The following is a 16,569-nucleotide window of genomic DNA, read 5'->3' on the forward strand; positions in this document are numbered from 1 at the left end:
AGACTTTCCTAAAAGTAAGTGCTTTTAATGCATTTTTAAGGTAGCTTATTAAGTACTTGTTACATGTCTGTGCCATCACTGAGATGAGTTTGATGTTTCACTAGCTGTGTGTATACTGCATTCTTTCTTTCCCCCCTGGCTGAAGGAGTGCTTCAATTTGAGAGAGGACATTCTCAGAAGAATTCAAAGGATGAGTTCTAACAAAGAATTTGTCCCACGATTAACTAATTAAACATTTTCTTGTGGCATATTTAGAAGAAAAATGTTTATAACTTTATTTAGGTTCCTTGGTGATCAATATTTTAAAAATACCCTCTTCTCAGTAAACAGTATCTATGGGTGCATCAGGCATGTACCTCTTTGTTAGTGTAAGATGACATACAGTACAGTCCTGACACTTGCATATGTATTTTGCAGCTGGGTACAAAGATCTAAAAGAATGTGTGAACCAGATAGCTCTGTACTGGGAAATGCAGCATTGTGTAGTATGTTATGGTTGCCAGCCAATTAGCATATGTCACACAGATACTTTTATCAATTGTAATAAATCCTCTTTTGTGAGTTTAAGTTTTATTATGGCTCGTCTCAACTGTCATAATATAGTCAGGAAATATAGGTCCTCTTTTCACTGGCATGTGATGCATGAACCTCAGAATTCTACAGACTGCGCAGCTGTTGGTTAAACTGCTTTCTTTTGACTGTTCACCATTGCTGTAACCTACCATAAAGCAATTGCAAACCATGTCATTTTGTTAATCTGAATTACAAGTGTTAAAGGTCTTTTTGTTTTTCCCTGAAGTTGTGAATTAAATATATCTAATTTATTTTTATTTAATGAGTCCCTTTTTCCTTCATCCAGCACTTAGGTTCCACCCCATTCTCTGAAGCTTCAAAGTGACAGGCTTTAACAAATGTTCAGTGTTTTACATTGAGAAGAGGAAAATTATACCTATCATATCTGAAATTACTGGTTGATTATCTTCTTCCTACTAGGAGTATCACGTATCAGTTCATTATTTGTGAGTGCTGGAATTTGTGTATATTTTTTACTATATTGCTGCCATCTTCTCTCAGAAAATGTTTGATGAGAGCATGTAAATATATCCATATCAAGGAATTTGATTTCTTTCCATAGATTAGTTTATATAAATAGTTCTTCAAGTTGTATTAGTTTGGATTTTAGTAGGCTTTATGTTTAACACTGTTTAGTATTTGTGGGGGTTAAGGAGTCTATCACCTGACTTCAAATAAACGTGCCAATTATCCACAGTTCAGTGGCATGGAGTTCTTTTAAGTGGTAATCAAATCCTTCCAGCAGTAAACGAAAGTCACGGCTCGGATATGTCCTTTCAGTTTGATGAACAATCACAAGGTCCAGCAGAGTCAAGTTTAATATGTCTTTACAAGGCACATCAACAAGTCCTTTCCAAAGGATCACTGCCATCTTAACACAGACTACAAGAACTTCTCTGACTTGATATCCCAAAAGCAAATGAAAAGAATGAAATTATCAAAGAACTTCAGACATAGCTTTCCTGAAACGTAGAGAAACTTTTTCTGAGAGTTTTTCTGCTAATCTTTTTAGAATCTTTGTTGCAAGCAATTTCCCACGTGAGAAGAGATGGCTAGGATTTAGGGCCTGTCAGTTCCAAAATTAATGGTGACCAATACTGACTTTTTCAAAAATTTAAATTCTTTATCAATTGTTGAAAATTGGCATCAGGTAGGAAAAGCTGAATAGATAGGGACACTATTGTGATCACCAAACAGGAGGCTTACAAAAAAATATTAAAAACTCTTTCCTTTATTAAAGGAATAGCAGAACAGAAATTTTTTCACTTGCTGTTCTCTGTTGAAATAGAGTTTTCTCTAGCTTGGTTTCTGTGAAATCAAGTCACAAAAGGTCTAGAATAAACCAAACCCTTACGTTACTTACCACAGTGACTTTCGGTTGAATTTCCATGTGGCTGTTGTTTATGACTGTCAGACTTACTTATTTCATCATCATACTAGCTGCTCAGCTTTTAAAAAATGTTTAAATTGTGATTCTGCAAATAATGGAATGTCTTGAGTAGCAGACGATTCTTAACCTTGTAGTTCTTAACAGGATTGTCATCTCCTGCCAATAGTTAGTACACTTTCTCTTGTCTAAGGTAGAATATAATCTCCATCTTCAGCACAGTATAGATGCCATGATTGAGATACCGTATGCTGCATTTGAAGAATTCCAGTGACAGCAGCATGTTTCAGATTCCCTGTGAAAACCAGGCTAAGTAAGGTTATTTAGATTCTCATTCAAATAATCTGGGAGATGCTTATCTTAGGACTTTTGTTTCAGACTTTTTATTATCTTTGATATTGAGGCTTAACGGGCTCATCTTCTTTAGACCTTTGACTTGCTTCATCCCTATACCCAGTATCTACATTTATTTGCTTTGCTTCACTAATTTGTAGGAATCATGCACTCAGAATCTCCTGATTATTATTATTAGGAAGAAGGCACCTCCTTTATTAATGAACAGGAAAGTTCTAATTTTCAGCAATGTTAATTACTGCGATTTTGGCAATATTTCATTTTCTAGGCTATCTTCTCTTAAAATCTCTTGCCTAAAATGTCTCCACACAGTCCTGTGTTTGAAGTATTGCTCACTTTTTTATGGGGAGTACAGTGCGCATTACTATTAATTAATGAGCCTTCTCCATCATGATTTATGCTACATAGTATACTCTTTCTCTTTTTTCATCAGTTTAGAACCAGACCTTTTAGTGGTTGACTTGTTTCTGCTTGCTGGAGAATAACAAGATGAATTAATGACTTGATGCTGAAAGTGCCTGGTTCAGAAAGGCAAGCTCATTTCATCCTACCTTTCTCCTGAAGACTATATCAAAATTTGTAGTCATCAGTGCTATTGGGTGTTGCTTGTTTTTTGTTTCTTTTTCCAATTCAAATGGCTTTGCGTGTTCTGGAGCCATTTCTGGGGGGCAATCTTCAGTCCTACTAAAGTATCAAGAAAGTAAAATTATAGTAACTAGTATTTGAAGGTGGGCTAGATTGTTTTTGGAGGGTATTGAGTTATGTTGTTTGACCAACTAATGAAAATGTGTCTGCACATTTATACAAACTCAAATGGTGTGGTCTGTTTGTAAGTAGTTCAGGTCTCAGGCTTCTATTTGTGCCCTAGTGTATGTTTTTGCAGTGCATTATGTCTTGTAGCTACATCTGTTCAAAAACTATGACTTAGGGAAAGTGAAGTTGCTTCATCTGTGACTGATTGCCACTTGTGTCGCTTGGTTGACCTCAGGGCATCAAGCACCCTGCTATCCAGCTGCACGTGAAATGCAATGTGATTTTTTTCTGAATATTAGTTACAAAAAGTATATAGAAAAGTAAAGGGATCTTGTTGGTACAAAACATCGCACTCAGTATTCTGTAGTGGATTTCTTACCCTGTGGATGCGTTAGGAAACGTGCTAAAATCAATTGAGTGCAGTAATTTAACAAATTACAAAAATTCTGTGACATAAGGTGAGTTCTGTGATTACAAGTTCCTTCATCTGTATGCCAGTGCTAAATACTTCACACCTTTGGTTTAAGAAGAAATGCACTCATGTCCTAAGGGTTGAACTGAGCTTTTGTGCATCTCTGTTTGGAGGTTCCTGTCTGCAGAGGGCCATGCTTCACTCCCTGGACATAGAAGGGGGGTTGAAATTAGATGAAATTACATGGTCCTTTTCAACCCAGGCCATTCTGTTCTGTGACTTGGTTGGCAGCACTTAGGGGCTTTCTGGACTCCTTTTACCAGATCATCAGTGATCTACCATGTATGCAGCACTGCTGGAGCTGTTTCACTTGGGGAGAGTGCCAGGAACCACGCTGAGCCATGCAACCAAAACTATGAAGTTCATGCCTTTCAGTCAGTGTCTGAAACCACTTTGGAAAAACCTGTGCCTACACAGACTCAGCTGACATGTAATATCATTGCATTATCAGAGTCAGCTGACGTGTAATAACTCTTCTGGGCATTCTAAGGCAGATAAGTGCAGACTGAGCATATTAGGTGACATTTGTTTAAAACAAACAACAAAACCCAACAAGATTGTCCTTAAAGACTGTCATATTAGAGCTTACCAGCTCACTTTAGTGGTGCTATTAGTTCGTTAGGTAAGTGATGAAAGAAATTAGTGTTTCAGTAGAAAACATACTGCAGTTGCAGCAATCCATTTATTTTTTTTAGTCCATTTGCTGATGAGTTGCAGCTCTCGTTTCACTTTAAGTAATAATAAACAGAGCATAGATATTATTTCCATCCTGAATGTTATAATGCATTAATAATAGCAGATGTATTTGTTCTTGTCAGCTCCAGTTACGTTTTCTTAATAATGGCAGTAAAATCTATAGGATGCAATTAATCATTTGAAAGCAACAGTAGTGCAGCACCTTCTGTAGTTTCCATTTCATTGGATTTTAAATTCAGATTGTTGCTCTGAGTTTGTCATGGCCATGACTCTGTTTTCTTTTTTTCATGATAATATTCAAGTATTAAGTATTTTCTGTAATTTCTGTCCAAAGGCAAACATCACTGCTTTGAACCAGTGTAGAGTTTCTGTGAACTTTTCTCTTACAAAGACATTGCAGAGCTGGCTATCGCTTTGAGGAACAAGAAGTGTAAAGCAATTAGTGCTTTAAAATAATACTCCTTCATCTTTGATACATGAAGTAGTTAGCTTAGTTAGCTGGCATCATTAGGTTGTGTTCAAGGAATACTACTTAGATCTTGGCCTAACTTCTTTTTCTTTCTTTTTTGTCCCTCAGTTTGTAAGACTTGCATTGTTCAGCACTTTGAAGACAGCAATGACTGTCCCAGGTGTGGCAACCAAGTGCACGAGACCAACCCACTAGAAATGTTAAGGTGAGATGACATTACACAACTTTGCTGACGTGAAAGGACACAAAAATTAAAACAACCAAACAAAAAAGCTCTAAATATTATTGTTCTAAAATGAAATTAATTTTTTTGCCTGTTTGTAAAATGAGTCAACTGTGTTTGACCAGGGATTGTCAGTTTCTCATCTTGTAGCAGACTGGAATTTTTCACGTATAATTTAAGGAGGAAAGACAAAGAAAAATTGCAGCAAGGCTCGGGTATATTGTACAAATTAAAGTATTTTAAAGCCTCTATTAAATAAATAAGTGAAGCAGAAACCTTCTATGCTTTACATGATTACAAACTTTATTAATAGTCTTTCTTTCTTTCCTTCCCCTCCTCAACAATTTAGGAGATTTCAAACTGTGTTAAACCCTTCTGTTCTTCCAGTGTTGTATAAAAAGGGTCATGCAAATAACTGAATAACCGAAGGGGTATACTTGCCAATCTGTATTGTTATCTGCTGATCAGTCAGGATAAGCATAAGAGATGATTTTGACACTGAAAATGCCCATTCTTGGATGTTAGTTTCTATATCACCAAAAGAGAATGCAGAATTTCAAGAAAAATAATTGTTAGGACAAGATGTGTAAGTTGTTACAATATGTAGAAATGCAAAGTGATAGCTATCCTAGAGAAATCAAGAAATGTCATTTTAAGTAAAAATTCACATTTTCCTAAAATGTCATCATTTTAGGAACCAGCCTCGTCCCACCCTCGTTCCAACCCATTCTCATCTTTTCTCAAGGTTACAGACTTACCTGCTTTCCATAGTATGTGTGCTGGAAGTCCACATGTGTTAAGCAGAGTTTAAAACATGAGGAAATCCTGCAAGAAAGATGACAGGATATCAGTACAGGGCTATGAAGGCAGGTGAACAGTTTCTGAAGTACTAAAAGTAGTTTTAGGGTACATCAAAGCCAGGTTGAATGGGCCCCTGGGCAGTCTAGTCTAGTATAAGATATGGAGGTTGGTGGCCTTGCCTGCCGCAGGGGAATTGAAGCTTGATGATTCTTGAGGTCCCTTCCAACCCAAGCAATTCTGTGATTCTATGAAAGGGAGATTTTTGTTTGTTTCTTTTAGTCATATTTAATGAAGTAGATTCAAAAATAAGTTAGCTGGATTTCTATTTAACATTCACTTTTCTCTTGATGTTTGATAACCACAGCAGTCGTTAAAAATTTTATTGCAGACCTTAGAAGGGATTTAAACTCTTCACCTTTTTGCTAGTTATATCATATTACTGTATTTTTGCTATTTGCATAATGATGATGATTTGTGAATAAACAAAAGTGCTGAAGTACACTTCCCACCCACCAATGGATAGAAGTGTTCACTGCTAGGGACAGTGTATTGTCCTTTTAAGTTTGAACTTTCACTTTGCTATGAGCATGAGAATTTCTGGAAGTTGTCTTGAGGGCACTTTGTTACTGTATGCTGGGATCTTCTGGTTTATAACGATGTATTAGCTGTGATTTTATGGGACTACTGGATGTGAATAATTTTAATTACTAATTGTATAAATTAGTACAAGCTGTTTTTGCTCTCTTGATCTGTTTTCTTTGGATTTTAATTCTTAGAATACCTTTATAGGCTCAGTCTTCGTACATTTTATACTTTGTGTCTTTCATATACGTGTCACCAGATGTGATCCCACAAGTTTTAGGGGAGATATTTTTTAGTTGGTCTTTCACATGATTTTTTGGGGGCCTAAATTTGGATTATTCAAATAATAAACTTAACTGGCCAGACACTGGGAGAGTCAGAGAAAATGGCAGCATGAGCATGCCTGTGAGATCTGATTATTTGTTTATTTTTCATAGAATATCTTTTGAGATTTTATTTTTTTTTAGCTTAAAAAGGAATTAAATGAGCTAGATCTTCAGAGGACTTCAGATAAACCAAAGCAATAAAAAGGAAACTAGCTGTGTCCTGGTCACTGCATATGCAATGAAAACAACTAAAACTAATCACTGTTTGCTCAGTTAAGGTTATCCTGAATGTCTCATTCCAGTGCTTAAAATCATAATTTCATGTTACTGATTGGTCCTAAGGAAGCCTTGCCTCCTTCTCACAGTTGCCTTTTGTCTTTTGTACAACTTGTACCACCAAGAACAATACATTCAGAGGGTACAATTTTTCTTTGAGATTTATGTAGTTTGTAGCACTGTTGTGAACTCAGGAAGAAATACTATTGTGTCAGTGCTAAAATAAATATTTACACCTGGAGTTTACTAGAGGTGGTATTATTTCCTAGTTTACTGGTGTTTGCTACAATTTGCTGTATTTTGCTTTGATTTTTGTGACAGATGTGTGTTTCAGATAGATGCCAAGACAGTAGGTGAGAAAGAGTAAATCCAGCAACTCTAGGTTGTACCATTAGCTGAAGTCTTTGTGATCCAAATGTTTTTGGAGAGGTAGAGCTAAAAGGGTTTGTTGTAGATGTTTTCCACATGTATATTTCTAATCTCCTATCAGTATCAGGAGCATTTTGTCTGCCATAACAGGAGATGGTTGTACAGAGTAAATATTGGAAGCAGAAATGTTCTAGAAGTACATCTTTTATTCTGACAGGATTATTACAGGTGAGCTAGAAAAATATTTTAGAAAATGTCTAGTAGATGTTTAGTAAAATAGTAATGTGCTTTAAGTAAGAAGAGCTAAAAGGGTGAGAAATTAAGCTCACAAGCCAGAAACGAGGAAAAACCTGTTTTCCTCATAATTATTTCCTGAAACTGCTTCTAGAGTAACTAACTGGATCAATTTTCCAACAAACTGCATGTAAGTATGTTTGCTGGTTGCGTTTTATGAAGCACTTCTAAACATTTGCTGAACTAGTAATCAGAATAACAGTGTAATGACATCTTTTTTGGATGTTGCCTGTGTAACATTATACACACATTATACTTTGACTTAGAGACAAGCCCCATCGTTGCTGAGGAGTGCAGCGAGTTTCTGAGAAATGGCACCCTAAGTAGTATTTTAATCTGAGATCTTTGAGACATACTTCATAAACTCTTTTATAAACTCAATTATGAGTAAACTTCATAACTGTCTTGAGTTATTTAGATGTATCTTTCAGTTGGCAGTATGGAAAGGCTGTTGAAACTAAAAGGCTGAGTCTGAAATTCAACTCTGAACTCCAAACTGAAAATATGGGAAGAGTATTAAATTTTGGAATTCACCTTCCAAATTTAGAAGAATTCTGTGTTATCAATTTTACCAACATTCAGTAGTGTTTGGGTTGGTCATACTATGAAGATGCACTTCTTAGCAAGCTGACTTGGATGCAAGTTCTCCTGACTGATGCCTTCATTTGTTTCACTTCAGATAATTAACAGTTATTATGCTTTGTTCATAGAACACATTTATTACAGAAGGTGGGAGAGACGGGAACTATTCAAAGCTAGCATAAATACTTGGTTCTTCTTGCCATACAGGCTGTTCTGATGGTTGGAAGATGTGGGGGTGCAAAGAGGTGTCTAAAACATAAACGGTTCTCAGTTTGGCCTCAGCAGGAAGTATCATACTAAATGACTGAGCAACTTCAGAGTTAGGCCAAGTAATTTCATTTTGGAATGACTTTGATGCAAAATACAAAATCTCTTTTTGAGTTCTCATAGGCTTGGAGGATAGGAACACTGTTGAAAGCACCTGAAATTGAGAATATTTTTATAATTTCCTAGGTTTATTATTATAATTTATAGTTAGTTTCCATGCACTTTAAGATCGGGTAGGTGTTATTTTTTTCTACTTTTTTCTCTGTAGCCATAGGGATATTTTCCTCTAATTAGTGTTTCTTCTTCATTAGGAAGAAGAAGTTCATTTAGTTTGCTTTTTCGAAGAAAATGGTTGTCAAGTAGAGTATGAGTGCATGGTGCTAGCATTGTAATTGCTAAATACACAGGTTTCTTGCTGTGATAGCACTGACATTGACTTTTCTTTTGAGCCATTGAAGATCAGTTAAAAAATTAAAAATGGAATTTCTCAGTAATAAATGTAGAAAAAACAGCATGTATGCACCATCATAAGGAATGGTTAACAGGATTTTTGAATTAAGTACAGTGTGATTCTCCTTTGAAGTCCAAATTTTTCTAAATGAGTAAGTTATGAAGATTAGAACTTTCTTGCAAAGTGGAATTGTTTCCAAATCTAGTATATTTTCCATTTCCTGGATAGATTCACAAGTTCCCAATGCTCTGCTTTGGGGACTTTAAAGAAAGCAGTACCATCTAGTTGTGTTTGATCTTGAGAGGCTGGAAGAGATAACATACCATTTGGAAAAGTAGACCTACAGTTTCTCTATTCAGAAAGTGCTTTGATGTCATACGACTTTGTTTTCCTTCTTATCCATGAGAAAGTGCTCTCTATGCATCTTTGCTTTAGGAACAGTCTGCTTCACCTGGATTTTTTTTTTTTTTTTTTTTTTTTGTCTTTACAAGAAGAAACAGTTGAAAAATGGAATACAGTAGTAGCTTAAATATAAATATTCCTATGATACGATTGTCTCCAAGAAGTGACACAGAGAACTGGTCTCAAAATAGATGACTGGTTAATATGCCTATTTGTAAACTTTAGATTACAAATGCAAATAGTGTAGAGAAAAGAAGCTGGAATGCTGGTGTATTTAAGAAGTGAATCACTATCTACTAAAATGCTTCTCAGTGTTCCTCGACTTTAAAATCTTTGGGTCATCTTACTTTGTCACTTCTAGCAGACAAGAGGTAGTGAATTGTCACGTGCTTTATAGCAGACCTAGTGTGTGTTATTAATGGTGTGTACACATTTGTATGTATATATACAAATATAAGTATGTATGTATAGAGGTACAGATACATATCATTATTGAGAAGACAAATCAGGGCAATTAAAAATATACCAAAGGAAGTTATTACATTGTGGTTTCTAGCCAGGGCAGAGTGGATGCTGTGTGAGCTTCCTTATCCTGCCCAGATTGATTTGTATGTTTTATCGTGAGTAGGGAATCTGTTCAGCTTTCTTAAAATGTATTACAAGGGATGTCTACACCTACTTAAAATCAATATGATACTGAAATTTATAGTTTCCATGCTTGTTCTGCATTACTCGGTCTTTAAAATTTGGTATTACTTTTCTAATTTTTTCTTTTTGACAGCATAATTCATTCAGTGTAACACAGAAACAACAAAAATCTGTCAGAATGTTTTTTCCCTTTCCTTTACTTTTTATCTGTTAGAAAGTGAATTTCTTGGTAATTTGAAGAAGAAATCCATTTGAGCGGTAATTCAGATAATCTTTAATGCATGTTTTTTTCCTCTAAAGCTAAAATCAGCTGTTTTTTCCATGATGTATTATTTACTAGAAATATGCAATTCATTTTACTATTAAAAACGTGTTTGTTGTTTAAAGGCTAAAAATATTTAAAATGCAAGTTTCTACTTAATGTGAAATGTATTTTCTCCCCTTGAAAGGCTGGATAACACCTTAGAGGAAATTATATTTAAGCTGGTGCCTGGACTTCGAGAACGTAAGTTTTCTGATTTGGTTTTGGGTACTTGCTTGGGGTGATGGAGGGAATATGACTGTTTCTAACGCTGTGTCTGTATTTCTGATTTTAAAATTCATATTACTGTTTTTTTGGTGTTAACTAGAGGAACTGCAGCGAGAGATTGAGTTTTGGAAGAAAAATAAACCTCAAGAAAATGGGCAAGGTGATGACTTTTTTTATTTTATATTTTTTTTCTCTTCCCCACATGTATGTTAGGTAATGTCACAGCTCCTCATCAAGCCCTGATTCTTCAAATGTTCATGCATGTACTTTTTATTATTACTGAATTCAAAGATAATGCACAAACTCCTAAAATCTTTCTAAGTGTCATCTGCACTTTTATTTACTACTGCCCACCTTTTAACCAGTTGATTTACAGCACTAGCTCTTTAACTGCTATTTTTGCTTGCATTTCCCTAAGCCCTCCCAGTCATCATTCATGCAATTTTCATTTGAATTCTTAATTTTTTTTCATATTACATAGAGTAAAATGTAGAACTGCTTGAGCATTTTTTACAGATTATTTTGTGATACTGAATTTGACCAGCTGTTAAGTAGGAGGTTGTCAAGAATTACTAACGGCAAGTAGTAAAACAGTTTTCCACACATTCTAAACAATTGTTTCATGTAGATTTCAAATTGCTTTTTCTTTTTTTTTTTTCTTTTTTTTTTTTTTGGTAGTTGACCCATGAACTTTGAGAGTTCATTATTAAGCTGCCAAGTGAGAAGGACATCTGTTTTTGAAGCCCCTTTGATTTTACTTCAGGGTTTTGATACCATAGCCTACATGATTTGGGCTTTTAGAATACCTTTTGAAAAGCTCCTTTGCTTTACTTCACAGTAATATTTCAGGAACTTGTCTCTCCTGTTATTACAGTAGACAGTTAATATGTGTTAATTATGCATGTTCCAGGTGCTGATGTTAGTTGTTCCATTGTATATTTACAAGCAGTGTTTTCTGGAAGTGAGCTGCCACACCATAGAGTGGGTTTGCATTTGATACGTTCATGGTTGCAGCCTTTAAAAATTAGTGGACGCAAACAACAGTAGACAGCATTAACTATTAGGGGCACATTATTTCCTATCACACAGGAATCTGTTGTGCATTTTACTTCAGAATGTCAGTAGTAAAACTTCATTTTCATAGGTTATAATTGATCAATTTAAGAATACACAAAATTAAAATTGCAAAGTTAATATGAAGGAAAATATGCTCTTGAATATTAAGTATTACATCAATAAGTGTTTGTTGGCACTGTGACTTTTGTTTTACACTTAAATGATGATCTTCATATTCTACAGAAGAAAGCCCCAAAACTGATAAACCCAAGGTTGATGAGGAGTGTGATGAAAATGAAGAAGATAAAGACTATCACAGGAGTGACCCACAGATCGCCATCTGCCTCGACTGTTTACGCAACAATGGGCAGTCCGGAGACAATGTAGTAAAAGTGAGTCCTAATGATAATCTGTGGTGGTATTGTTCTTGGAACTAAATCATTCTATAACAATACATTTTAGTGAAACAACATTGACCTGTCTTGATTGTACCTTTAGTTACTCTCTTTTGTTTGAGGTGTTTCAGTGCATCATGGAATTTTATAAGAATTTCATGGCATTATCTATTGATTATTGTGGATGTATTTTTTTGTAGCTCCAATATCTTCCATCTTCAGTGGTAAATAACTGCTTCATGCAGCAGATTATGGCATACTGTGGAGTTGCTTTAGAAGTTAGTTGTGAAAGAGCTGTTTCATGCTTTCAGGATAGTTGTCTTAACATGCCAACATGAAACTACTTCTCGTGTAAGTTGTGTACTGAATGACTGGAACCCAAATCTTGTAAAGACGTGAACAGGAATGAAGCTACAATGCTATTATGAGTTAGAAGAGAGAGAGTAAAAATGGTTACTGATTGGGAAAAAAGATTTCTTACAGCTGTCCTTGGACTGGAAATTGCTTACATGCTATTTAATGAAAAATGAGAAGGCATGGTTCTGTAATTTCTAACATGTTTTTCTCTTCTGTTGTCGCTTTAGGGTTTAATGAAGAAATTTATCCGCTGCTCTACTCGAGTGACCGTGGGAACTATCAAAAAGTTTCTCAGCTTAAAATTAAAACTTCCAAGTTCTTATGAGGTACATTTGGAAGAGTGTTGCTTATGTTTTTATTTAATTGCAAAGTGGTATTTTTTAAAATGAAATTGAGCCATATTTATGCGTGAGTTTACACTAAGTATTCTTCAATATTCTAAGGTATATTTTCTGCCCTTAAGTGAGAAGTTGTTTATCACAATGACTAGAAGTGGAGTTGTTTATCACAATGACTAGAAGTTGCTAATGGTAGAGCTCATGCAGTTGTAGTAAGAATCCAGTCCTTAGGAGAAGTGACAAAAATACTATCTGAATTTTTTGAGAGGAAGATACTTTTTTTTTTTTTTTTTTTTTTAAATATGCCATTTCCAGAATTTAATAGAGAAAGAGACATATCTTTTCTCTGTGTGTGATTTGATTTTGGCCAGAACTGTTTCCTGGGGGGACTTGTTGACATGGTAGAAGTTGTGATGTAGAGTTGAGATAGGGAGCCTGAAACTCCTGCATGAATTTTCCTTCTTCTCAGGGATACAGGAGTTTTGAATTCAGTCAGTTCTCATACAGAACTCAATGACTCCACACATTAGGCTTCCTTTAATGAACAGCAGCATCCCAGTTTCAGTCAGAGGTAGGGCTGAGTAAGATGAGGTGTATAGGTTGTTGCAGAGTTGTCACAGTATTACGATGTTCCAGCCAGCCATTTTGGTGTCACTGGTTTTGTTCTACATTGATTTAATCTATCTCTGACATCTTACGGTCATGCATTATGTGGTGCCTACTTACTTAAAATTTTTTTATTTCTTTTTCCTCTTGAAAGCAGGAAAGCATTATGGCTATTGTAATGAAAGAATAGTCATAGATTTTCAGTGAATGCTGTAATATCTTTTACAGTAAGAGAAGTACTTATTTTTTCTTATGCCCTTAGTCCTTCCAGATAATGAAGAAACATGTCTGTTTACATGCATTTTTCATTGTAATTATAGTTATTTTTAAATGAGAACATTTAAAGTTAGTTCATAATTTATTTTTTAAAGATGAGAATTACAACACCCGGATTTTGTATGTTTGGTTTTGAAAGAGCATTGATGTAGCAAAAAGGCCTTCACTAACCAACATATGACTTTCTCTTCAGAGAAATGCTGTGTAGTATTGGTAAATATGTACAAGATTTGTCTACTGATAATTTCCTACTTAGTTTAGAACATTTTCATCCTGACTAAAACTTCACTGAAAAAGTAAATTGGAACACTACTGTACGAAATAGCCTGTTGTCAATATGTTGTATTTATTAAGCTTTTTACAGTAAGAGAAATTCTGGGCTTAGTTCTCAGAGATGCTCTTGAAAGTTCATTTAGTCATTAATTTTTACATCAGTTTGTCTTACCATTTGTTCTGTTGTATTTTAAGCTGGATGTACTATGCAATGGAGAAATCATGGGAAAGGATCATACTATGGAATTCATCTATATGACAAGATGGAGACTAAGAGGCGAAAATGTAAATGCTGTTCTATTACTAATAAATGGTGTTTGGGGATTCTTATTACATGCTTTCATAGCTTGATACAAAATATCTTCTGTGACCCTTCAAAAAGACCCGTCCTTAAAGATATGTTTTGCATGTTTTCTGTATTTATTATGTGAGAAAATATGTAGTGAGTGGAAAACCTGCAGCAAATGTAGATTGTGAAGCTTAAAACTGAAAGGTATACAAAGTTTGCATGAAAGGTCTGCTCAGAATTTTAAGTAATCTTTTTCCAGATTTTCTGCAAGTTTCCTGTTAGTGACACTTTACGTCACAATATTTACGAATCTGCGTACAGCAGTTCTTTATTTAGAATCTCTTTTATTCAGTCAGTAATGAACTGTAACACTGGCAAATTATTGGAGCAACCTGATTGGTTTATGGTTGTTTCAGTGAGTTTTTAGTTGCACTGTATAACAAAGACTAACAATCAGGTAATACAGCTAGATGGGTTTTCCTTATTGTGTGCATGCATTTTAGAACTGCAATTCTTCACTTACTTGAACACCTTTCTTTCAGGTATGCCTTTGCTTAATTTAGTAGACAATGTTGTCCTGTATACCTAGTAGATTTTGTTAGGGCTCATATCTCCATTTTTTCTCTTGTTTTTTAAATGTATCCATTTGTTTATATCCAGCTGTTCATTGCTTTTTCTCCTTATTGCTTAATGCTATGAGCAAGTTTGTTGCCTGCCGCTGCCAGTAGAGGTTATACTGGAGGAGTGATAAATTTAAGCAGTTAACATAATTTATTAATCTGTATACTCAGATTTAAAATGCAGTGGGAAGTGGACAGAGAAGATGGGATTAAGCACACTTTGGAATTAATAATTCGCAAGTTTCTTGATTTTTACCTTATGTGAGAAAAATCAAGACATATTTCATAGGAATTAAGAGAGTTATGTATAGGCAATTGTTAGTTAAATTTGAACGTTGTATCGCACTGGAATTTGACAGTTACTGAAACCCCAGAGTTGCATCAGTGAGTACCATTTTTCCAGTACTGCCTTGAAAACAGCAGTGTCTGTTTGCCTTGCTACTTTATCTTTTATTAGCATTGGCTGTACTCGTAGGAAATTTTGAGGGAACAACTTCAGTAATAATGGAATTCTTTTCCTAAAACTTAATCCTGCAACCCCTGCTTACAAATGGACCTTTGGTCCTTGCAGTCATTTGTAAGCAGCAGTAACTGTCATCTTGACAGAAAGGACACTATTTGTACTGGTTAATTTTTTTTTTTTAAATCTCAGAATTATCATTTTAACCTTAAATAAGTAGAGGAGTTGACAGCTCTTGCTTAGATTTGTAAGTTATGTTTATATATATGGTATGTCAGCTGTGTGTTCGTCTTTTCTTTTATGTGGTTTTAAGTAATTCCCCTGAAGTCAGAGATGACAGTCTAAATCTTGTAAAAATTGTGCTGATGATAAAACCAGTAACATCTGGGCTTTTCTAATTTTGTTTTTGTTAACTGTGTTGGGTCTTCTAAAATAACAGTAGTTGCAATGCTAATTAATTCTCTTCCTTTGGATGAAGATCAAGTAAATCCTTTATTTTTATCTTTGGTACTATTTGCCACCAGCTTTTACTGGCACACCTCTGGACCTTGCAAGAGGTAGAGCAGTTAAGTGGAATATCCACTTATTCATTAGAGAAGTCTTTCTTGTTTCAAACAAGGAAATAAATTTTAAACTTTACAACTGAGTTTTTAAAAAAAGGAAAGGTAAATGTCTATGTCCAGCTGTGGATGCCTCTTATCTGATCAGAAAATCATCTCCTTCGCAGTTTCGGTGTCAGAACTGCTCATCTTCGCAAGTCTACTCACAGGATGGCACTTTTTATCAGGTAAGAGGCACTCACGACTGTACATATTACAGTCAAAAAGGTCCTGTAAACACTACAGTTATAATCAAAACTAGAATTTTTATGATACCTTATTACAAAGTTCAAAAATACCACCAGAAAGACTTGAGCACTTTTGTTCATTGAAAGAAAGCTTAATTAAATTAATAGAACATATTCAAATTACCAGGTTTTGTAGGTTTAAAATGTAAGACTTCTATCTTTTATTTTCCGTTAGGTCAGTTACCTTACTTCATTCTTTAGGCTGATAGTTGCATCAGTATGGAAGTGTCGTCCGCCTTCCTATCTCATATTTCTGATAGGTAGCATTGGGCAACCACTGACTGAGGACCAAAACTGAAGGGAGTGAAACAAAAAAGACTGTATTGGTGGTTTTGTATCTTTATGACAATTCATATTTTCTTTTTAAACAAATAGAGAAATTGCAAATTGAAGTTGATTCCTAAATCTCATTGATCAGTTTGGTATTTTTTTTCAGTATATATCAAAAATCATAAAGATTGGAAAAGACCTCTTAAGATCATCTAGTCCAACCATCCACCTGCTAGTAATAGTGCCCACTAAACCATATCCCTAAGTACCACATCTTCATATTTCTTAAGCACCTCTAGGGACAGTGAACAGTATTTCAGTTTGCTCA

General features: G+C 35.0%; 1 protein-coding gene across 7 annotated transcripts in view; it reads left to right on the plus strand.

Annotated features, from left to right (window-relative positions):
• The window catches only part of PCGF5 (polycomb group ring finger 5), a 58,204-nt gene that overhangs the window by 30,476 nt on the left and 11,159 nt on the right, over positions 1–16,569 (plus strand). For 5 of the 7 annotated variants that reach the window (XM_048946961.1, XM_048946960.1, XM_048946965.1 and 2 more), the window contains 7 exons: positions 4,813–4,909; positions 10,375–10,430; positions 10,555–10,614; positions 11,754–11,902; positions 12,490–12,588; positions 13,951–14,040; positions 15,852–15,911. In XM_048946961.1, the coding sequence (XP_048802918.1) occupies positions 4,813–4,909; positions 10,375–10,430; positions 10,555–10,614; positions 11,754–11,902; positions 12,490–12,588; positions 13,951–14,040; positions 15,852–15,911 (611 nt within the window). The remainder of the gene's footprint in view (positions 1–4,812; positions 4,910–10,374; positions 10,431–10,554; positions 10,615–11,753; positions 11,903–12,489; positions 12,589–13,950; positions 14,041–15,851; positions 15,912–16,569) is intronic. The other 2 variants (XM_048946963.1, XM_048946964.1) reach the window with 1 other exon arrangement.

The sequence above is a fragment of the Lagopus muta genome, chromosome 5 (assembly GCF_023343835.1).
Source record: "Lagopus muta isolate bLagMut1 chromosome 5, bLagMut1 primary, whole genome shotgun sequence".
Lineage (NCBI taxonomy): Eukaryota > Metazoa > Chordata > Aves > Galliformes > Phasianidae > Lagopus > Lagopus muta.